Source organism: Nicotiana tabacum, chromosome 22, assembly GCF_000715075.1.
Source record: "Nicotiana tabacum cultivar K326 chromosome 22, ASM71507v2, whole genome shotgun sequence".
In the NCBI taxonomy this organism is placed as follows: Eukaryota; Viridiplantae; Streptophyta; class Magnoliopsida; order Solanales; family Solanaceae; genus Nicotiana; species Nicotiana tabacum.
Window position 1 is genome coordinate 187,992,565 of NC_134101.1, and position 23,740 is coordinate 188,016,304.

The 23,740-nt window shown below is 41.1% G+C and overlaps 1 protein-coding gene and 1 long non-coding RNA gene across 2 annotated transcripts; one reads left to right on the top strand and one right to left on the bottom strand.

The window, feature by feature from the left end:
- Nucleotides 1-1,892: 1,892 nt before the first annotated feature.
- LOC107768518 (TPR repeat-containing protein ZIP4-like) lies at nt 1,893-5,778 on the bottom strand. The gene is made up of 5 exons (XM_016587652.2): nt 4,354-5,778; nt 3,664-3,853; nt 3,564-3,596; nt 2,847-3,467; nt 1,893-2,648 (listed from the first exon to the last, which is right to left on the bottom strand). Exons 1-5 carry the CDS (start codon nt 5,667-5,669, stop codon nt 2,022-2,024), a joined length of 2,787 nt encoding a protein of 928 aa, XP_016443138.1. The 5' UTR covers nt 5,670-5,778; the 3' UTR covers nt 1,893-2,021.
- LOC142176746 (uncharacterized) lies at nt 5,420-12,117 on the top strand. Its single transcript, XR_012705499.1, has 3 exons — nt 5,420-5,557; nt 10,828-10,895; nt 11,879-12,117. It is a non-coding gene; the product is annotated as an uncharacterized LOC142176746 (long non-coding RNA).
- The last annotated feature ends 11,623 nt before the right edge of the window (nt 12,118-23,740 follow it).

Sequence of the window (23,740 nt, forward strand, 5' to 3'; positions counted from 1 at the left end):
GTTCTGGCATCTCATCTGGTTATTTTTGCTCTAAACAAATACTGTACATGCCTAAGTTTCTCATCATCGAAAAGGGGGAAATTGATGGGTTTTCAATATCTTGGCATTATGCTTCTTATGTTTTGATGATCTAACAAACTTGTCATGAAGAACCAGATAGAGAACCTAGCCCACAGGGTATACATTTCATGTGACCTGGTCGAAGTCTGAAAATCAGCAAATGGATGAACGACCACAAGGAGGAATACAATAGGGACCTGGTGACCTGGTCCCTCAGGGTTCTCCGACACAAGCACAAGTCAGTGACTGTGTGAAATCATATAAAGAGAAATACAACAGGGACCTGCTCCCCTTGGGTTCTCTGACAGAAGTACAAGTCAAATACAAAGCTGGAACGTAGCAGAAGAAAGTGACCATCTAGCAACTGTCACGGAAGAGGAACACAACTAGGACCTGGTCCGTTGGTGTGTCCTGACAGAAGTACAGAGTCCACTATCCAGCTGGAACGTAACTGCCCAGAAGTGGCTGTGCAGACAGTACATCGTTCACTTCTCATTGGGAAGAAGCGTACACCAAGAGTTGACATCATTATCCATTGTGCTAACTTTTGTGATAAAACAACCAAGTGCAAGACACACCATTCTTCGTGCATTCAGTGATATTCTCTCAAGAAACAAAAGTATTCATCCGGCATTGAAGTCACCGGTGTGTCAAGAACAAGAAGACAACTCCACTAAGGATCAGTTTCTTAATGAGTTTATGTACATCCTTAGTTGAGTTGTAATCTTGTTATTTGTTCGTCATTGTAATTCCTAGTTTGCTTTCTTAGAAGCGTTGTCTTAGGAACAAACCAAAATTCGTAAACTTCTGAGTTTATGTTGTGACTAGGGATAGTCATAAGTTTAAAGCCTTTGTAACTAGGATAGTTATAGAGTGGCTTGTGGTGGTTGCATCACAAGTTAGTTTGAAGTCTTTGCAATAGGGTTTTTGCAAAGTGACTTGTAATAGGGAGATTGCAAGTTAGTAAAGTTAAAAGCCTATAAGAGTAGGTCGTGGTTTTTTGATCCCCTTGTGTGGAATTTTTTCACATAGAAAATCTCTTGCCTTCTTTACTTTCAGTCTTTACTGCATTCTAAGCATCATCTCATAGAGGACCAGGTACTCTATAGTTTGGTGGACTCATATAAACTAACAATATCATTGGCAAATTCAGGTATCTAGTTTCATTAGCTCTAGCTAGGAAGAAGACTTCGATTTGGTCTTGTTTTTACGACGTCAGGTGCATTTCATGACAGAACTAAAGGAGCCGTTAGTTTTGTGCATCTGTTTGGGTTTGGTGTTAACAGAGACTAAAGGTGCTCAACTTATATAAACTTAAGAGACAATAAGTGTTCAAGATAATATGTAAAGGACAAATTTAAACCTACCCTCGAACATAAGGGACAATTTGGACCAAAAACTCTTGTTGTTGTTACATGTCATTATGTGATTATTAGGAACCAATTTTTATTTTATTTTATTTTTTGATAAAGAGTTGAATTACAAGTTACCCATCATCCAAAAGCAATTCAACTACTATACCAAGTGAAGGTAGCTATAGACAAATTCTTAGAGAATTCCGAATCCAAGATCTTGTATTTTTCCTCCTTTTTGTACTTCAAATGTGTGATTATAACTAAGACGTACAACTTAATAAACCAAGTAAATGTGTTCCACAATTTTTAAAGCTCTATAGCTAGCTTTCACAAAAGGATACCACTTCTTTGCCTGGAATCAATTCTCCCTTTGCCTGGCAAATTTTTAGACGAATTGCTTAACACGATCCTTTATAATTCTTCAGTTCCATATTGAAGCTGCCATTCCTCTACTTAATAGCGATAATGAAAACAAAATTACTCTAAGCAATAATCGAAATGGGATTCGTGGTTAACTTTAACATCTATAGAATCTATCCACGTCTTATGTACAGAGAAGCATTTAGTGCATTAATGTCTTCAGAGATTTAGCTAGTTTGTCCATCATCATTCCCCTGACAGTTTCTTCTGAAGGCCAGCAACAAAATCTTCCATGCACGACCTATATGTTTGCATCCCTGGGACTTTCTTGGCCAACTCCAACCCCATAGACATCCACCTCTTTGCTTCATCCACATTCCCCATCCTCACAGGGATAGCTGCTCTGTTCCATGCTGTCATGGCTAGCCATTTCGCTTCTTCAACTGGATATTCTCCTTCCCTCAAACCCACCATTATCCTATATGCTTGCTTGTATGTTTCCATTGTTGCATCGTCATTGCTATCAGCTCCATGGATGCTTCTTAGACAAATAAGTTTCCTCAGTATGAGTGCCACACTTTCATAATCAGGCGAAGATGAGGCCAGGAGTATGGAGAGGCAGGTGCTTAATGCAAAGGTGGCTACTTCGTGGTTGGAACGGGGTCCTTGTGAAGCGTCAATGCCAATCTGAAGTAGATGATTTGGATTGCAACATTTTGAATTTGCAAAACGCTTAATAAGGAGGAGCTGTTGACTTCCTGTGTCATCAAGCCTTGAATACAGATCAAAAGCACACCAAGTGTACATAAACAAGAGATTAGGCTCAATGATGGCCTCTAACTTGTCATATTCCGTTGAGCTTGACCTTAACATCTGCATCAAGCATCACATGAGAATGAAAATTATAGTCTAGAGAAAAACATGTCTCGAAGATCATGAACATAATAGCTCCATAATCCGGCGGCTAAGAAATTTCAATCAGATAAGAACCAAAATAACAAACGACAAAGTAATAAAATGTGAAGGTCAAAAAAATGGAAGAAGAAATATTCAATGATCGAAATTGGTTACCTTTCCTGCTCTGTCTAGCAAAGAAATAGCTTCCTTCACTTTATTTTCCAGTAATGAACTCTTTCTTTGCCTCTCATCTGAGATTATTGCAGACACGGTCATAATCAGTGATTTGCATACCATTACATGGTTCCCTTCTTTCTCTTCATCAATTGAAGCACCATAAAACTCCGATGCCAGTCTAAAGAACTCTGCAGATAGTGCATGTTGGTCCTCCTGCCCTGTTTTAACACCGGAATTCCATGCATTCACTGAAAACCAGTTCCTTTCCCGTCTCCCAATCTCGCCTTTCCCAAAAAATTTGTCAGCACCTAGCTCAGATAGCCGAGTATGAGCTCGTTTCATCTGCTTTAGGATATCAGAATCATTCTGAGGACCCTGGGATAGAGTCGTCACTAAAGTCCTGAAAACTACAACCTCAGTTGTTGGCATCTGTTTCCCTGTGGGGTAGAAGTTCAAGAGAAGTGACAGAGAAGCAACAGTAACTGGATGACAACGACAGACAATAGCTTCATGAGCAGCTAGAGACAGGAATTCAGTGGTGAAGTCAAGGCGACTTGGCATTGCCTGAAGCTGAGAGATAGCACCATCGCATTCGTTCTTTTGCAGGTAGATCTTAAACTGCCATATTCATATATATCTCAAAATTCACATAGCCAAACAATTAGGAGCACCAATTGAATACATAGATATTCAGGGAGGGGAGAGCAATCACACCTTCAAGAAGGTACTAGCTATATTTGGTTCAAGCTGCAGAAGAAGAAAAAGTATCAGATCAAGTTAACGAGAGAAAATGTGCTTAATTTATTGAATGCACCTTCTCTGCCTCGTTTATGTATTCCTGAGCACGATCTAACTGTGAAAGGCCCATATAGCAGAGACATAAAACTCTAAATCCCTTTGCTCTGAGATTTCTGCTCTCTATGTCAGAAGGGTTATAAAGCAAAGATTTTTCAAATATCTCAGCACTAGTCTGGAAATCTTTTGACCGGAAGTGTTCTGTTGCACTGTGGAAGAATCAAAAGTAGATGTTAAATGATAAGTAGAAAGCATTGCCGCTTCATAAATACATTTGAAATAACGTAAAGAACCAAAAAGAAAGTTTTGCTCAATGCTTTCCTTTTTCCTTTTCTATGATTCCATTCTCTGCCAAGCTGTGGAATTTAGGGCTGAAGCAGTCAAGATTGAAATCTTTCAGAAAGTATATCCATTTCACATATTACCAATAAGAAATACTAGTAACAATTATGATAAGCTGCTAGTAACTGCCAGAGGCTTACATTTGTAATACAATAACTATGCTTCAATCCCAGCTAGTCGAGATCCACTATATGAATCCTCAATAACCATTCTGCTATATTTGGGTCCTTTTTAATAATAAGGCATTAATTGATTCGAGAATCCAACTCCTTTTATTCAATGCTTGAATACATAATTTCAAGTTCTACGTGACAAACAGAATATAAAAGATGTATTCAGCAGGAAAGCACAAAATAATTGAATATACCAGTTCCAAAGAAGGGCATGCATAGCTGTCCTCTCTCTGGAAGTATCCTCTCCACTCAAGAGCGTCAGAATCCTGTCATCAGACACCAGGTCCGATACCACCTTTGCCCTCAATCTGGTCTCTTCACCAGCACCAGCAGGATCCCCCAGTACCTTACTCACCACCCTAATTGCTGCACCAGCACTAACATGGCACCTTCCAAGTAGTCCTAAAAACACTCCCTTCACTGTTGCTGCTCCAGCAGCCCCCACAACTTGAAAGTATGATTCAACAGCCGATACCCAAACTACTTCAGGAATCCCCTTATCCACTACCATTCCTCTTAGCTCCTTCTCCGCTTCCCCGAACCTCCTTAATCCCAGCCATGCTTTCATTGCCAACACACTAAGACTCGGATGCTGATCCTTCTCACCGTCTCTCAAAACCTTCACACATTTCAACACGCTCTCGAATTCATCTCTCTGCAAATGAACCGCTGCCAAAAACCTAAGCGTCTTCGATCTCAGTTCCTTCAAAGCTAACGTGTCCTCTGTCCTCTTCACAACTGTCAAACCCCTTTCACACAATTCCAGTGCATCATTCATCAGTCTCAATGCTTCATTCACTCCAGAAGCTTCATTTTTCGATAGTATTGCTTTTCCAAATGTCAAATACTGATTAGCTAAAGCTTTATAGTTCTCCGCAACAGCGAAGAGCATGCTTTTCGATCGACTCAATAGAGCGACCGCTAAATTTCTATCAGAGACTTCCCAAGCTGTACGTGATCGAGCAATATTAAGATCTAACAGAAACCTTTTCTCTTCATTTTCTGAAATAGTACTGATTTCAACTTTCGATAGAAGATCCGTAGCTTTCTCGAAGCAATAGTTAGCGTGTTCGAATTTTCGAAGATCGTGCCAAATAAGACCTGTTTTATAGAAGAAGGACGCAGATTTAATAGCCGGCGAGGGGATACCTGAGACGTCACTGGCGAGGAAGAGGAGGTCAGCTGATACTTGTCGCAGCTTTGCGTGTTCCTCATCGATTTTATGACCCGAAGTTTTAAAACCGGCAGCATTTGAAAGATCGACACAAGCATTCCAAAGGCGGTAGGATAGTTTCCAAATATGGAGCTTGACGGAGTTAGGGTAAGGAGAGAGGGAATTCAGCTGAGAGATACTACGCCGGAGATCGGTGGAGAAGGAATCCGGCAAGGCAGTTCCAGGTACGTGTTTCTCGATATCTTTGATTGAGGATTCAATTTGTGAGCACAGTTGACTGTGAAGGTCGTTTTGACCTCCCCGGAGCTCCGGCGAAGAGATCTCGTCGATTTTCATATTTGTGAACGATGGCTACCAGGAAATTTGAAATGAGAGTAACGTGATCGCGGTTTGTTTCGGAGGGAAATTGGAAAATATTAGAATATAGTCCATCACTTAATAACTTACATTAGTAGTGTTTTAAGAGGCGTTTTCCGGAAGAGCCCGGGACGAGTAGTACCAAAAACGCTCCGAGGCGATGGTGTGGGGCGAAAGTCTCAAGAGGCGTACGCCCAGTAATACGGGCGTTTGAGGCGCGTTTTTTTTCTTTTTTCGTGAGACGTAAGCCCCCGAGACTTTCAAATTAAAACAAAATTTCTTGAATAAGTCGTTATATAATACCCAAATTCTCAAAATGTAGCTTGATAATTACTCAAAAGTTTTAAAAAGAAACTGAAATATATTAAATTTAAAAGTCAAAGACATTTTTTATTGATTGAAGCCCTAATTTATGATCTTTCCCAATTTTTTATCTTGTCCGCTAGTCTGTTAATATCTCCCAAAAGCAACAAATATTCAATTTTTTTACAAATACAAAGAGAACTACATTCTCCTTCATAGCAGCAAGTTCAAAGTTCAAATTGCAGGTTAATATCCTTTTTGTTCCTCAATGTAGAAAACTTTATTCTTTCTGACTCAAATTACTTATGCTTCTAAGTAGCATATAGTAGATTGTTTTGACTAGTTTTTGTGGGGATGGAGCACATCTCTCTCTCTCTCTCTCTCTCTCTCTCTCTCTCTCTCTCTATATATATATATATATATATATATATATATATATATATATATATATATATATATATATATATATATATATGTGTGTGTGTGTGTGTGTGTGTGTGTGTGTGTGTGTGTGTGTGTGTGTGTGTGTGTGTGTGTGTGTGTGTGTGTGTGTGTGTGTGTGAATATTTACTATAATTATATTATTTTATAAAATATTAAAAATTAAATACATATGGGGCTTACGCCTCGCTGAGGCATATGTAAAACGCCTCGCCTTACGCCCACGCCTTTTAAAACACTGGTTGACATATAGAGTGATTACTTCTAGTTAGGGGTGTACATGGACCGGGTTGGTTCGGTTTTTATTAAAACTGAACCAAACCAACTATATCGGTTTGGATTGGTTCGATTTTGTCAAGTTTTCGAATTTTTTTCTTACATGAATATTATTTTAATCTTACCTTGTTAAATTTTTGATAAATAAATATATGTTTAGTAAAAATTGACAAACATATGATCTATTAACATATTCTTTTGGGAGAATTTTCTTAGTAACATATGATAGTTATTTTTCTAGTCGTTTGACAATGATTTTTCATTGATGTACATTTTCAAGGTTATCTGTATTTAATAATTAAACATAAAAATCAATATGATACCTATATAATGATATGTTATATTTAATTTTAGATTATGGAAATACCACTTCAAATTCGAAAAATATAAGAATTTAATAGATCTTGACATATGAATATGGAAGAACAAAGAGATTGAAACATTTCACTAACAATTGATAAGAAGGTGATCACACAACCCATTATTTAAAGATAACAAAAATAGAGCACTTCATATTTAACTAAATATTACATCCCATAAGAGAATCACAAATATTACTAGACATTTTAAAAGAAAATTCTATGGAAAGTCTTAAAAGTATATATAAAAATTATATATTTTATATGTCGGCTTGGTTAGGTTTTTTTTACTCAATACCAAACCAAATCTAATCGGATTTTTTAATCGGTTTGATTTGACTTTTCGTTTTGGTGTGGTTTTGTTGGTTCCCCAAGTACACGCAAGTATACGTGGCCGTCAAGTAATAAAGTGACTCAAAAGTCAGATATCGAACCCACAGAGACTTAGATTGATCGTTAACTAAGTAAACTAAAATCAATTAATTGTCCAAAATATTTAAGAGTGATATTTTTCTACTAATCTACTATTGCGGAAATTAAACAAATAACAACTAAATTATCAAGAATGCAAATGTGTATGATGAGATTTTACTTCAGTGGAGATTAAAATTTCAAGGTTGTGGTTGGTTTATCAAAACTATTAAGTTCAATAATCACACCCGTTAATCCAGATTATCTATGGTTGCTAATTAACCGGATCGTTTATATGAATAGCATGTTCCCGCAATACTACTTACCTGCCCACAATATATCAACCGTATATTCCCATGGTATTGAGTCTATCATGAACGAATATAATACAATATTTAATTAAGCAAGAGTGTTAGGTATATTCCTATCCTAACCGCACAATCGTTCCCCGAGCCACGGATTCAAAAACAAGCTCTCTCTAATTCCACTCTAATCTAAACACGGCTTTCCCAAGCATAACATAGATAGTAGGGTGAATTGGTAGCTACAACAATTCACAAGTTAAAGCTAGAATTAAAGAAACAACTAAAAGATAATAATCTGAATTAACGAAGATGTAATTAATAAACATTAATAATCATGTTAACCACAACCCTAGAATGTAGAGTGCTGAGCCACTCATGTTCATAGTAATAATTTTTCAAGTATTTTGCATAAACAAATTAGGGACGAAGAACTCTATGATTTTCTCCTCCAAAAGTTATCCATGTGATGTTCTTGCCTCCGGTCGCCAAACTTATCTAAAAATGGTGTTTAATGATTATTTATATATGTAGGGAAAAGACTCAAACGAAATAACCAAGTCCAAAACCAAGTAAAATACAAAATAGGCTTTAAAAATCCGGAACCAACTCGCTACAGATCGTGCCTCACAAGCTCTGCGCACTCCACCTCGCCTCATGCCTTGCGTCGCCAGCCCTGTAGCGCGCTTGGCATCTCGCGTCGCCAGCTCAAACGCGAGCTAAATTGCTCGCGCCGCACTCTATCGCGATCATTACATCTCGCATCGCCTGCTTTTTCTTACATCTTTGAATTGCTGCCTAACTTTCATTACAGTATACTCATTCTCGTTTCTTGCCTTTGATTAGAAGCATTTGGATATAAGACAAGATTATACTGCTTCGTTCCACTTTCAACTCTTCTTTCTTTGTTTTGATTCCCTTTGTAATATTCAACTTTAATCCTTGTATATTCAATAATCAAATAATCATAACTCCAATCTTGTAGCGTATAAAATACACCTAAAATTTCTCCTTTGCTCCCAATTTCGTCTTCCACGTACCTACATATAAAATAAACTCAATTAAGCACAAACATAATTTAGCATTAAAGCCCTAAAATGTAAGGTAAGTAATGCACTAAAAATATGGAATTATAGCCAAACATCACTGCCCCACACTTAAACGTTTGCTCGTCCTCGAGCAATCAAACTACACTTTATATAGACACAACCTTTTTAAACAATTCTTCTAACTCATCACACCAAGAATCTTTACAATAGACTAAGCACAAGAGTGTAACATCTTCACCTCAAGATTTGACTCACAAGTACCATGCATTATTCACAACTCACTCACTTACTCTAACATAGAGGTCAATGACATTACCTTTCCTTCATGAATCAAGTGCCCTCACACAACAAGAGAGAGTAGTTCCACACACAATAAAATTTAAGAACAATTAGAAACTCAAGATAGAATAAAATGCACTCACTCTCAGAAATAATATTCATATGCCACAAAAGATGCGTCATAGGCTTGCCCGTAGTGTACTACTCTACTAATCGAGCTCATTCAGTCTAGGATCAAGTAGGACTTTAATTGGTTGTAATATAGTGTAACGACCCGACCGGTCGTTTCATGAGTTACTGCTCCGTTTGCTCCATTTCTGCTTCTTATTGTCTTGTTCAGCGGTATTATGTGTTTTCGGGTTGGTTGACTCGGGTTCGTAGAGGTTTTGGTAAGGTTTGAGACACTTAGTCTCTTTTGAGCAAGCTTAAGTTGGAAAAGTCAACCGGATGTTGACTTATGTGATAAAGGGATCAGATGTGAGTTCTGATGGTTCAGATAGCTTCGGGAGGTGATTTGGGACTTAGGAGCATGATCGGAATGTGTTTTGGAGATACGGAGTAGATTTAGGCTTAAATTAGCGAAATTGAAATTTTGGCATTTTCCGGTTGCTAGGTGAGATTTTGATATAAGGGTCGGAATAGAATTCCGGGAGTTGAAGTAGGTCCGTTATGTCATTTGGGATGTGTGTGCAAAATTTCAGGTCATTCGGACGTGGTTTGATAAACTTTTTGATCGAAAGCGAAATTTGGAAGTTTTTGAAATTCTTAGGCTTGACTCCGATGCAAATTTGGTGTTTTGATGTTGTTTTGAGTGCTCCGAAGGTTGGAACAATTTTGAATGATGTTATGGGATAAGTTGACATGTTTGGTTGAGGTCCCGAGGGCCTCGGGTGAGTTTCAGATGGTTGAAAGGATCATTTCAAGTTGAAAACAATTGCAGAAAATTTGTTGTGAGTGTTGTAGACTTTTGACCCTCGCGTTCGTGAGTGGGCCCTCGCATTCGTGAAGGGTTAGGATGAGAGGCAGGAGGTTTGGCCTTCGCATTTGCGATGGAGGTCCCGCGTTCGCGAAGGGTTGGGATTAGTGAGCTTCGCGTTCGTGTGTGTGGGGTCGCGTTCACGATGAGTGGGAAGGCTGAGGCTTCACGTTCGCGTACGGGGTGTCGTGTTCGCGATGAAGGAAAAGTGGTCAACTCTAGGTTGTGCTTCACGAACACGAGGCGTTGACCGCGTTCGCCAAGAAGAGGTTTTAAGTGCTGGGCAGAATGTTTTAAAAGACCAATTCCGTGATTTTTAGCCTAAGTTTCACCATTGTTGGGCGATTTTAGAGCTTTTTGAAGAGGATTAAAGAGGGAATCAAGGGGGAATACTTGGAGGTAATATTTATGGACTTAATACTCAATCCTAATATGATTTTTACCTAATTAATTATGGAATTTATAGAATTTAAGCCTAAATATTGAAGAAACTAGGGCTTGTAATTAGAGACCTAAAATTAGGGATTTGAGGGGTCATTTGTGGTTGGATTTTGGTACTTTTGATATGAATGAACTCGGGAAGTGATAAGGAGTTTACTGATGTAATTTTTATCGGATTTCAAGACGTGGGCCCGGGGGTCGGGTTTGGCCAATTTCGGGATTTGTGTTGTAATTTGATTTCTTTCGAGTGGGCTTTGTTCCCTTAGCATATTTTGATGGTTATATACTGATTTTGGTTAGATTTGGAGCATCCGGAGGTCGATTCGAGAGGCAAAGGCATCACGGGCTAGAGTTTGGACCGGATAGAGGTGAGTAATGATTGTAAATGTTGTCTTGAGGGTATGAAATCCTGGATTTCACATCATTGTGCTATTTTGAGGTGACACACATGCTAGATGACGAGTGTGGGGTCGTGCACCATTGGGGATTATGACTTAGTCCACCCCGTATGACTGTTTAACTGCATATTTGATTGAACACTATTTGTTATCATCATGTTTTGGGCTGAATGTTATATTTGGGCCTCGTGCTAACTGTTTGGACCCTTAGGGGATTTTTACTACTATTCCTCACAGTTTTGACTTCATAATTATACTCAGTCATGCTATATTCTACTGTTTTCACAATTCAACCATCTTTACTTGTTTTTGATATTTTAAATGATATTTTAGGTTGAGCATCATGTTTTACTGTTGCCCGAGTGGCTTATGAGATTCCGACTAAGTAAAGCCAAGGGCCTGTGTTGTGAGGATACTTTTGGATCGGGCTGCATGCTGCAACAGTGATATACTGATTCATGATTATGAGGTCGAGGGCCTGATTTGTTAGGCCACGGGGTAGCTTATTATAAGGCCGAGTGCCTGTTTGATTATGCCACGAGATAGCTTGATATTGCGCTTGAGCCATAAAGGGCCCCTACCGGAGTCTGTACACCCCAGTGAACATGGGTACCCAGTGTGATATTTGATATAGCTTGAGGGGTTGATATTGTTCCATGTTATTGCCCGAAGGGATGGTTCTATTGGTATTTTGCCCGAGGGGCTGATTTATTTTTCTATCTTTTCTCCATGTGTTTATTCATTCTTTGAATTTCTTAAAGGTGTTTTAAAGAGTTTTTTGCTGAACCAAGGTGTTTTTATAAGTTTTCACTGTTTTAGCATTGTATTGGCTTTATACTGCCTCTTTGTAGCATGTTGCTGTGTTTTACGTGTTTTCTTATTGCTCAGCTACCTTTACTTTTATTACTCACTAACTTGGTGTACTTACATTACTCTCTGCACCCTGTGTGCAGATTCAGGAGCCTCGGGTCTCGCTAGCGAGGGCTGATTGCTTCCAGCAGGCTGTTCGGAGTTCACTAGGTAGCTGCTCGGCGTTCGTAGCCCAGTGCTTCTCCCTCTTATCTTACTTTCCTTTGTACTAGTTCTGTAATAGACTGTGTAGTCTCTTTCATACTCTTAGACAGATGTTTAGATGCTCATGACTGGTGACACCCCGATGTCGGGCTGTGTTTATTTCCGCACTTGTTCTATTTCACTCTATTTTGGGATTTATTTCTTATTAATGACTTAAATTGAATTATTCTAACTGTTTAAATGTATTGGAGATTTGTGTCGGCTGGTCTTGTTTCACGATAGGTGTCATCACGACCGGGTCCGGGTTTAGGGTCGTGACAAGTTGGTATCAGAGCATAAGTTACATAGGTCTCACGAGTCATGAGTAGGTTTAGTAGAGTCTCGCGGATCGGTATGGAGACGTCTGTATTTATCCTCGGGAGGCTGCAGAACCTTTAGGAAAAATTTCATATTCTTGATTCTTGTCATGCGAATTGGTTGATCCGAGTACTAAACTTCTGTTATTCTATTCTCTCACAGATGGTGAGGACACGTGCTACCGGTCAGGATGGACGACCACCAGTACCACCAGTTGTGGCCACTAGAGGCCGAGGACGCAGTTGTAGTCGCAGTGGTAGGGGCAGGGGTGTAGCCCGCACAGCAGCTAGGACAGCACCTACAGATCCACCAGCTACCCTAGTTTTGGATTAGGTCCCAGTTGTGGACGCTCCAGCAGCACCAGTTGTGCCCATTGTGATTCGGGGTCTTCAGGAGGCCTTGGCTCAGATTCTATCAGTATACACTGACCTAGCTCAGGCGTTCTTAGTTACTATAGCCGCATCTACTTCTCAGGTCGGGGGAGACACTTAGACTCCCGCCGCTCGCACACCTGAGCAGGTCGTGTAGGGACTTCAGATGCCGGGGCACATCTAGCCCAGCCGGCTGCAGCTGCTCAGGACTATGTAGCTCCTGCTACGCTAGAGGACGAGCAGCGTAGGTTGGAGAGGTTTGGTAGACTTTAGCCTCCGACTTTCAGTGGTGTAGAGGGCGAGGATGCCCAAGGTTTCTTAGATAAGTGTCAGAGGATTCTTTGTGCAGCGGGTATTCTGGTGACCAGTAGGGTCGCTTTCACTACTTTTCAGCTTTCTGGAGCCGCTTTCACCTGGTGGGAGGCTTATGAGAGGCGTCGGCCTGTTGGTGCAGCACCCCTTACTTGGGAGCAGTTCTCTGTTCTCTTTTTGGAGAAGTATGTGCCACAGTCTCGCAGAGAGGAGCTGCGTAGGTAATTCGAGTGGTTGCATCAGGGAGAGATGACTGTGACAATATAAGATAAGGTTCTCGGAGTTAGCTCATGATGCTGTTTGGTTGGTTCCTACGAAGAGAGAGAGAGCGGATTAAGAGGTTCGTTAATGGCCTCACGTATCAGCTTCGTATTCTCATGACCAGGGAGAAGGTGTCTGGTGCTACTTTTGAGGAGGTTGTTGACATTGCTTGAGAGATTCTGTTCGTTGTCAAGAGCGATATGAGAGGGAGGCCAAGAGGCCTCGGGGATCTGGTAGTTATGGTGGTGCTCCTTCGAGAGGTTAGTTTCAGCATGGCAGAGGCCGTCCATTCAAGCATGCTTAGTCAGCTCACCCAGGTTATCTTGGGGAATCATCGGGTCATGGTTCTCACAGTTCTCATCAGGGCCAGTCATCACTCAGTGCCCTTCCAGCCTAGAGTTCGTCCCGTGCTCCGTCAGTTAAGGGCTCTTCTATGCCAGGTGCATCTGCTAGTTATTCTGGTACTAGGGGTTCCCTTCAGTCCCCATCTCCAGCACTAGGGAATTGCTATGAGTGTGGAGAGTTGGGTCATATATGAAGGCAGTGCCCTCGTCGTCTTAGGGGTTCATCTCAGCAAAGGAGTCAGCCATCGGTTTTAGCGCCAGTTACTTCACCACCACCCGCCCAGCCAGCTAGGGGTGGAGGTCAGTCAGCTAGGGGTCGCCTTAGAAGGGGAGGTTGATCAGGGGGCAGTCAGGCCCATTTCTATGCACTCTCAGCTAGACCTGATGCTATTGCTTCAGATGCTGTGATCACAGGTATTGTCTCAGTCTGCCACAGAGATGCCTCTGTATTATTTGATCCCGATTCCACTTATTCTTATGTGTCATCATACTTTTCTCGTTATTTGGATACGCCTCGTGAGTCCCTTGTTTAGTGTGTTTGTGTATCTACTCCGGTGGGCGATACTGTTGTTGTAGACTGTGTGTACCGGTCATGTGTGGTGACTATTGGGGGTCTAGAGACCCGAGTGGATCTTTTGTTATTATGTATGGTAGACTTCGATGTTATATTGGGCATGGATTGGCTATCTCCGTGTCGCGCTATTTTGAACTGTCATGCTAAGATAGTGATATTGGCTATGCCGGGTGTGCCACGGATTGAGTGGCGAGGTTCGACGAGTTATGTTCCTAGTAGGGTAATTTCATTCTTGAAGGCCCATCGTATGGTTGGGAAAGGTTGTCTTTCTTACTTAGCCTTTGTGAGGGATGTTGGTGGAGAGACTCCTAGTATTGATTCTGTTCCTATTGTGAGAGATTTTCCCGATGTGTTTCCTGTAGACCTGCCGAGCATGCCACCAGATAGGGATATTGATTTAGGTATTGATCTGGTGTCGGGCACTCAGCCCATTTCTATTCCACCGTATCATATAGAACCAGCAAAGTTGAAGGAGTAAGAGGAGCAGCTTCAGGAACTCCTTGATAAGGGGTTCATTCGGCCTAGTGTATCACCTTGGGGTGCATCTGTTCTATTTGTGAAGAAGAAGGATGGCATTATGAGGATGTGCATTGATTATAGGCATTTGAACAAGGTTACAATTAAGAACAAGTATCATTTGCCTTGCATTGATGATTTATTTGACCAGCTTCAAGGAGCGAGGGTGTTCTCTAAGATTGATCTTCATTCAGATTATCACCAGTTGAAAATCAGGGACTCGGATAGTCTTAAGATGGCTTTCAGGACCCGATATGGTCATTATGAGTTCTTGGTGATGTCTTTTGGGTTGACCAATGCCCTAGCAACTTTCATGCATTTGATGAACAACGTGTTTCGGCCCTATCTCAACTCATTTGTCATAGTTTTCATTGATGATATTCTAGTGTATTTGCGTAGTCAAGAGGAGCACGCGGAGCATTTGAGAGTTGTGTTGCAGAGATTGAGGGAGGAGAAACTTCATGCAAAGTTCTTCAAGTGTGAGTTTTGGCTCAGTTCAGTGGCTTTCTTGGGGCACGTGGTGTCCAGTGAGGGTATTCAGGTTCATCCAAAGAAGATAGAGGCGGTTCAGAGTTGGCCGAGACCATCCTCAGCCACAGAGATTCGCAGCTTTCTTGGTTTGGCGGGTTATTATCGCCGGTTTGTTTAGGGATTCTCATTTGTCGCATCACCCTTGACCAAGTTGACTTAAAAGGGTGCTCTATTCAGGTGGTCAGATGAGTGTGAGGAGAGCTTTCAGAAGCTCAAGACTGCCTTGACCACAGCTCCAGTGTTAGTTTTGCCATCAGCTTCAGGTTCATATACCGTGTATTGTGATGCTTCGAGATTTGGTATTGGGTGTGTATTGATGCAGGAGGGAAGAGTTATTGCTTATGCTTCTCGTTAGTTGAAGCCCCATGAGAAGAACTACCCTGTTCATGATTTGGAGTTAGCTGTCATTGTTCACGCGTTGAAGATTTAGAGGCATTACTTGTATGGTATGTCTTGTGAGGTGTTTACTGATTATCGTAGCCTCCAGAACTTGTTCAAGTAGAAGGATCTCAATTTCAGGCAGCGGAGATGGTTGGAGTTGCTAAAGGATTATGATATCACTATTTTGTACCATCCGGGGAAAGCCAATGTGGTGGCCGATGCTTTGAGTAGGAAGGCGGTGAGTATGGGGAGTCTGGCATATATTCCCATTAGGGAGAGACCTCTTGCAGTTGATGTTCAGGCCAAGGCCAATCGGTTCATGAGGTTGGATATTTCGGAGCCCAGTCGGGTATTGACTTGTGTGATTTCCCAGTCTTCCTTATATGATCGCATCAGAGAGCGCCAATATGATGATCCTTATTTGTTTGTCCTTAAGGACATGATTTAGCACGATGATGCTAGAGATGTGACCATTGGTGATGATGTGGTGTTGAGGATGCATGGCCGGATATGTGTGCCCAATGTAGATGGGATTCAGGAGTTGATTCTGTAGGAGGCCCATAGCCCGCGGTATTCCATTCATTCGGGTGCCGCGAAGATGTATCAAGATCTGAGACAACATTATTGGTGGAGGAGAATGAAGAAGGACATTGTGGGATTTGTAGCCCGGTGTCTCAATTGTCAGCAGGTGAAATATGAGCAACATAGACCAGGTGGCTTGCTTCAGCAGATGGATATTCCAAAGTGGAAGTGGGAGTGGATCACCATGGACTTTGTAGTTAGGCTCCCACGGACTTTGAAGAAGTTCGATGCTATTTGGGTAATTGTGGATCGGCTGTCCGCGCACTTTATTCCTATGTGTACTACCTATTCTTAAAGAGGTTGGCAAAGATCTATATCCGGGAGATTGTTCGGTCGTATGGTGTCCTAGTTTCCATCATTTCAGATAGGGGCACTTAGTTTAATTCACAATTTTGGAGGTCGGTGCAATGAGAGTTGGGTACTTAGGTTGAGTTGAGCATAACGTTTCACCCTCAAAAGGACGGGCAGTCCGAGCACACTATTCAGATATTGGAGGACATGTTGCGTGCTTGTGTCATTGATTTTGGAGGGTCACGGGATCAGTTCTACCGCTCGCAGAGTTTGCTTATAACAACAGTTACCTGACGAGTATTTAGATGGCTCCATATGAGGCTTTGTATGTGAGACAGTGTAGATCTCCAGTTAGTTGGTTTGAGCCGGGTGAGGCTAGGCTATTGGGTACAGATTTGGTGCAGGATACTTTAGACAAGGTGAAGGTGATTCAGGAGAGGCTTCGTACATCACAGTCGAGACAAAAGAGTTATGCTGATAGGAAGGTTCGGGATGTATCCTACATGGTTGGGGAGAAGGTCCCGTTGAAGGTTTCACCCATGAAGGGTGTTATGAGATTTGGGAAGAGGGGTAAATTGAGCCTTTTGAGGTGCTTCTGAGGATTGGAGAGGTGGCTTATGAGCTTGCTTTGCCAACCAGCTTGTCGAGCGTGCATCTGATATTTCATATTTCTATGCTTCGGAAGTATATTAGGAATTCGTCTCATGTTCTCGATTTCAGCACGGTTCAGTTAGATGGTGATTTGACTTATGATGTGGAGCCAATGGCTATTTTGGAGCGTCAGGTTCGAAAGTTAAGATCAAAGGATATAGCTTCAGTAAAAGTACAGTGGAGAGGTCGGCCCGTGGAAGAGGATACCTGGGAGACCGAGCGGGAGATGCAGAGCAGATATCCTTACCTATTTGAGGCTTCAGGTATTTTCGTGTTGGTTGGCTCGGGTTCGGAGAGGTTTTGGTAAGATTTGAGACACTTAGTCTCTTTTGAGCAAGCTTAAGTTGGAAAAGTCAATCGGATATTGACTTATATGATAAAGGGCTCGGATGTGAGTTCCAATGGTTCGGATAGCTTTGGGAGGTGATTTGAAACTTGGGGGCATGATCGGAATGTGTTTTGGAGGTATGGAGTAGATTTAGGCTTAAATTAGCGAAATTGGAATTTTGGAGTTTTCCGGTTGATAGGTGAGATTTTAATATAGGGGTCGGAATGGAATTCCGGTAGTTGCAGTTTGTCCGTTGTGTCATTTGGGATATGTGTGCAAAATTTTAGGTCATTCGGACATGGTTTGATAGACTTTTTGATCGAAAGCAGAATTTGGAAGTTTTTGAAATTCTTAGGCTTGAATCCGATGCAAATTTGGTGTTTTGGTGTTGTTTTGAGCGCTCTGAAGGTTGGAACAAATTTGAATGATGTTATGGGATAAGTTGGCATGTTTGGTTGAGATCCCGTGGGCCTCAGGTGAGTTTCGTGTGGTTGAACGGATCATTTCAAGTTGAAAAAGATTGCAGAAAATCTGTTGTGAGTGTTACAGACTTTTGGCCTTCCCGTTTGCGAGTGGCCCTCGCATTCACGAAGGGTTCGGATGAGAGGCAGGAGGATTGGCCTTCGCATTCGCGATGGAGGTCCCGCATTCGCAAAGGGTTGGGGTCAGTGAGCTTCGCGTTCGCGTGTGTAGGGTCGTGTTCGCGATGATGGGAAGACTGAGGCTTTGCGTTTGCGTACGGGGTGTCGCGTTCGCAATGAAGGAAAAGTGGTCAACGCCAGGTTGTGCTTCGCAAACGCAAGGCGTTGATCGCGTTCGCGAAGGAGAGGTTTTAAGTGCTGGGCAGAATGTTTTAAAAGACCAATTCCGCGATTTTTAGCCTAAGTTTCACCATTGTTGAACAATTTTAGAGCTTTTTAAAGAGGATTGAAGAAGGAATCAGGGGGGGACACTTGGAGGTAAGATTTATGGACTTAATACTCAATTCTAATGTGTTTTTTACCTAATTAATCATGGAATTTGTAGAATTTAAGCCTAAATATTGAAGAAACTAAGGCTTGTAATTGGTGACCTAAAATTAGGGATTTGAGGGGTCATTTGTCGTTGGATTTTGGTACTTTTGATATGAATGAACTCAGGGAGTGATAATTATTGATGTAATTTTTATCGGATTCTGAGACATGGGCCCGGGGGTCAGGTTTGGCCAATTTCAGGATTTGTGTTGTAATTTGATTTTTTTTCGAGTGGGTTTTGTTCCCTTATCATATTTTGATGGTTATGTACTGATTTTTGTTAGATTTGGAGCATCCAGAGGCTGATTCGAGAGGCCAAGGCATCGCGGGCTAGAGTTTGGACCGGATAGAGGCGAGTAATGATTGTAAATGTTGTCCTAAGGGTATGAAACCCCAGATTTCACATCGTTGTGCTATTTTAAGGTAATGCACACACTAGATGACGAGCGTGGGGTCGTGCACCATTGGGGATTGTGACTTAGTCCATCCCGTATCACTGTTTAACTGCGTATTTGATTGAAAATTGTTTGTTATCATTATGTTTTGGGTTGAATGCCATATTTGGGCCTCGTGCCAACTGTTTTGGACCCTTAGGGAATTTTTACTACTATTCCTCATTGTTTTGACTTCGTAATTGTACTCAGTCATTCTATATTCTACTGTTTTCACAATTCAGCCATCTTTACTTGTTTTTGATATTTTGGGCTGAGCATCATATTTTACTGTTGCCCGAGTGACTTATGAGATTCTGACTGAGTAAGGCCGAGGGCATGTATTGTGAGGATACTTTTTGATTGGGCTGCACGCCATAGTAGTATATACTGATTCATGATTATGAGGCTGAGGGCCTGATTTGTTATGCCACAAGTTGGCTTGTCATAAGGCCGAGTGCCTATTTGATTATGCCACAAGATGGTTTGATATTGCGCTTAGGCCGTAAGGGGCCCCTCTTGGAGTTTGTATGCCCCAGTAAGTGCGGGTACCCAGTGTGATATGTGATATAGACCAAAGGGCTGATGTTGTTCCATGTTATTGCCCGAGGGGTTGGTTCTGTTGGTATTTTGCCTGAGGGGCTGATTTATGTTTCTATCTTTTCTCCATGTTTTCATTCATTCTTTGAACTGCTTAAAGGCGTTTTTGCTAAACTAAGGTGTTTTTATAAGTTTTCACTATTTTATTGCATTGTATTGGCTTTATACTGCCTCTTTGTAGCATGTTGTTGTGTTTTACGTGTTTTCTTATCGCTCAGCTGCCGTTACTTTTATTACTCACTGAGTTGGCATATTCACATTACTCCCTGCACCCTGTGTGTAGATTCAGAAGCCTCGAGTCCTGCTAGTAAGGGCTGATTGCTTCCAGTAGGCTGTTCGGAGTTCACTAGATAGTTGCTCGGCGTTCCCAGCCTAGTGCTTCTCCCTCTTATCTTACTTTTCTTTGTACTAGTTCTGTAATAGACTGTGTAGTCTCTTTCGTACTCTTAGATAGATGTTTAGATACTCATGGCTGGTGACACCTCGATGTCGGGTTGTGTTTATTTCCGCACTTGTTCTATTTCACTATATTTTGGGATTTATTTCTTATTAATGACTTAAATGGATTAATTATAACTGTTTAAATGGATTGGGGATTTGTGTCGGCTGGCCATGTTTTACGGTAGGCGCCATCACGATCGGGTCCGGGTTTAGGGTCGTGGCATGTATGCTGCGAGTCGGGTAGGATACATTTGGATATAAGAGTGACTACACCTCTCTAAATACTTTAATACATATACTTTAACATTTAAATCCCGTACTTGTGTCAAACCATAACTCCACCTTCATATTAATGTATATTAGCTCCACACTTCTTTAAGCACAATTACATCAAGAGTAACCACTATCAAGGAATATTTTTTTTCACAACAATACAAATATTTTTTTTCTTTTTTTTCTTTTTCAATTCAAGTGGCTTTTATTTTTTCAAAGCAGTGCACCTTTTTTCTTATTTCATTAGTTACACTCAAAAGCCAAACCAACTACCCACTCTTTAACTTTTATAAAGTTTATAACAATTCACGTGCTCATGCGAGGTGAAAAGTTTCAAATAAATGGTTAATTCAAATAAATGGGTACGGCTTGTAATGTGGCTGCCAAAGAAACATGATTACATGCTCAAAGGGGTTAACTATGATACATAACAATTAGGTAGGTAAGAAAAGCATATAACTGGCTCAACAAAGAAACGCCTATATCACTTTCAAGACTGAACAAAACTACTATTTCGCTTTGCAAACACACGGGGCAAGTTCTAGACATCAAATGCGATGCACAGAATAACACACAAACCTCACACACACATGGCACATAACTCACTCGGGATTGGACTCATCAAGAAACTCTAGTCAAAGCAGTTAAGCAAAGTTAAGATTATACAATTTAAGGTACTTATACAAGAGTTAAAAACTGAGCCTAAGCATCACAACCCAAGTACTCACTATTCTCAAGGCATAACAAAGTCAAGAGTTATTGCTTCAATTCAAAACATATCACAATGACTCATACTCCTAAAATAATAAAACTACCTATACCCAATTCAAACAAACCCTTGGAAAAGAACCGCGCCACAAAGAAAACTCAAGGGGGAATTACTACATTACCTACAAAGAAAATCTTTTTGTCCTTTGTCTTTAGACTTAAATCCCTCAAGAAAATTGTCTAGGAGATCCATCATCGGGAAGATTCCGATTTTTCTACTTTTTTTTTATTTTTACTACACACTATACAACTACGAGAACAAAAATAAGAAGTTAACATTTTTCTAACGTCCTACTACTAATTATTTAGAGAATTCTCTTGCCTCACACTTAAAAGACTGCAGTGTCCCTAATGCATAATTAAAGCAAAAAAATAACGAGGGTGGACAAGAAACTCGCTAAAAGGCCAAAGGCCGAAGCAATAACAGCTCATGGGTACTCAGACATCCCCCAAGCATGACCTTTGTGCGACACCCCATACTTAGTTCTCACCATCTAACTCGCTTTTGCACTCTTCCAATGGCTTTGCTTCCTATGCTCATAATCCTACAAAACAAAAGCAACACTACAACAATAATAAGTTAAAAAATAAAAATAAAACAAAGCAGTAAAGATGGGTGGCCTCCCAACAAGTGTCTGGTTTAACATCATGGCACGACACATAATCTCATCTAATCATTAGCAAGTAACACCTTCGTCTTTCGACGATCAAAGTCACCCCCATAATAGTGCTTTACTCTTTGTCCGTTCACTAAGAACGTTCTCTCGCCACCTAAGACACGCAACTCAATTGCACTATGTGGAGTGACTCTCACTACCTCAAACGGGCCCGGCCATCTCGATTTGAGCTTCCCCGAAAATATTCTCAATCTCGAATTGAACAAGAGAACCAATTGGCCCGATTCAAACTCGCGATGCTGAATATGCTTATCATGCCAGCGCTTGGTCTTTTCTTTATATAACTCGGCATTCTCATACGCATGCAAGCGAAACTCATCAAGCTCGTTAAATTGCATCCACTACTTTTTGCCCACTAAGTCTGCATCAAAGTTCAGCTTCTTTATTGCTCAATAAGCCTTGTGCTCAAGTTCCACCGGTAAATGGCATGCTTTCCCATAAACCAGCTTGTAAGGGGAGGTTCTGATTGGAGTTTTGTAGGCGATCTGGTATTCCCATAGAGCATTATCAAGCTTTGCAACCCAATCTTTCCTACTTGCACCAACCGTCTTCTCCAGGATCTATTTTATCTCTCTATTTGAGACTTCAACTTGCCCACTAGTCTGAGGATGGTAAGCGGTTGCAACGTTATGTTTGACCACATATTGCGCTAAGACATTGTCCAAGAGCTTTTTACAGAAATGGGTTCCCCCATCACTTATCATCACTCTCGGAGTGCCAAACCTTGTAAAGATATGATTTTTCACAAATTTGACCGCAACCTTAGCATCATTGGTAGGAAGAGTTATGGCCTCTACCCACTTCGCTACAAAAGTCAACAGCCACCAAAATGTACTTACACCCACTGGACGAGGGAAACAAACCCATAAAATCAATTCCCCAAACATTAAAATTTTCAACCTCCATAATACCATGCAATGGCATCTCATGCCTTTTCGTAATTATTCCTGTTCTCTGGCACATATCACATCTCCTCACGAACTCATGGGCGTCCTTAAACACCCTAGGCCAATAAAAACCCGATTGTAATACCTTAGTTGCTGTTTTGTCACCCGCATGATGACCACCATAAGGTGATGCATGGCATTCATGTAAGGTAGCATTTATTTCAGATTCGGGCACACATTTTCTCATTAGCTGATCAATACAAGATTTGAACAGGAATGGATCATCCCACACATATGACCTCACATCTCTCAATAACTTCTTTTTAGCATAAGCTTCAAGATCAGGCTGCATTTTTCCACTTGCCAGATAGTTCACAAAATCCGCATATCATGGAGCGTCCCCAGCAATAATGGCCAACAATGGCTCATCTGGGAATGTTTTCTTGATGACATTTCCCTCAGCTACATGATCCCGAGTTTCTAACCTGGACAGGTGATCCGCCACTTGATCCTCTGTTCCTTTACGGTCTCGGATCTCCAAGTCAAATTCCTACAAGAGTAAAACCCAATGGATTAGCCTTGGTTTAGCATCTTTGTTTCCAAGCAAATACTTGATGGCTGCATTATCTGTGTAGACGATGACTTTGGTGCCAACCAAATAGGCCCAAAATTTATCGAACGTCCATACTACAACAAGCAAATCCTTTTTTGTCACAGTATAATTTATTTGAGTGAAAGTGAGAGTTTTGATTGCGTAGTAAATGGAGTGAAATATTTTTCTCCTCATATGGCCCAATATGGCCCCAATGCACCATCACTAGCGTCACACATCAGCTCAAATGGGTCGTTCCAGTCAGGAGCCACTATGATTGGTGCACTCACTAACTTCTTTTTCATCTCCTCGAATGCTTTCAGACAAGCATCATCAAACTTGAACGACACATCCTTCTCTAACAACCTGCACAAAGGAGAGAAATTTTTTTAGAAATCCTTTATAAATCGATGACAAAAACCTGCATGTCCTAGAAAACTCCTAACTCCTTTCACTGAAATCGGTGGTGGAAACTTTTCTATTGTTTCCACCTTAGCCTTGTCAACTTCCAGTCTATCTTTGGACACCTTGTGTCCCAGCACTATACCTTCACGTACCATAAAATGTCACTTTTCCCAATTTAGTACCGGATTAGTTTCCTTACACTTGGCAAGCACTTT

Bases quoted from the DNA above. Each gene is read 5' to 3' on its own strand.
- LOC107768518 (XM_016587652.2), bottom strand. From the start codon at position 5,669: ATGAAAATCGACGAGATCTCTTCGCCGGAGCTCCGGGGAGGTCAAAAC. The intron at 3,854-4,353 runs GTATATTCAATT...ATTCTTCCACAG, and splicing joins CATGCCCTTCTTTGGAACTG to TGCAACAGAACACTTCCGGT. The intron at 3,597-3,663 runs GTGCATTCAATA...CTTCTTCTGCAG, and splicing joins ACATAAACGAGGCAGAGAAG to CTTGAACCAAATATAGCTAG.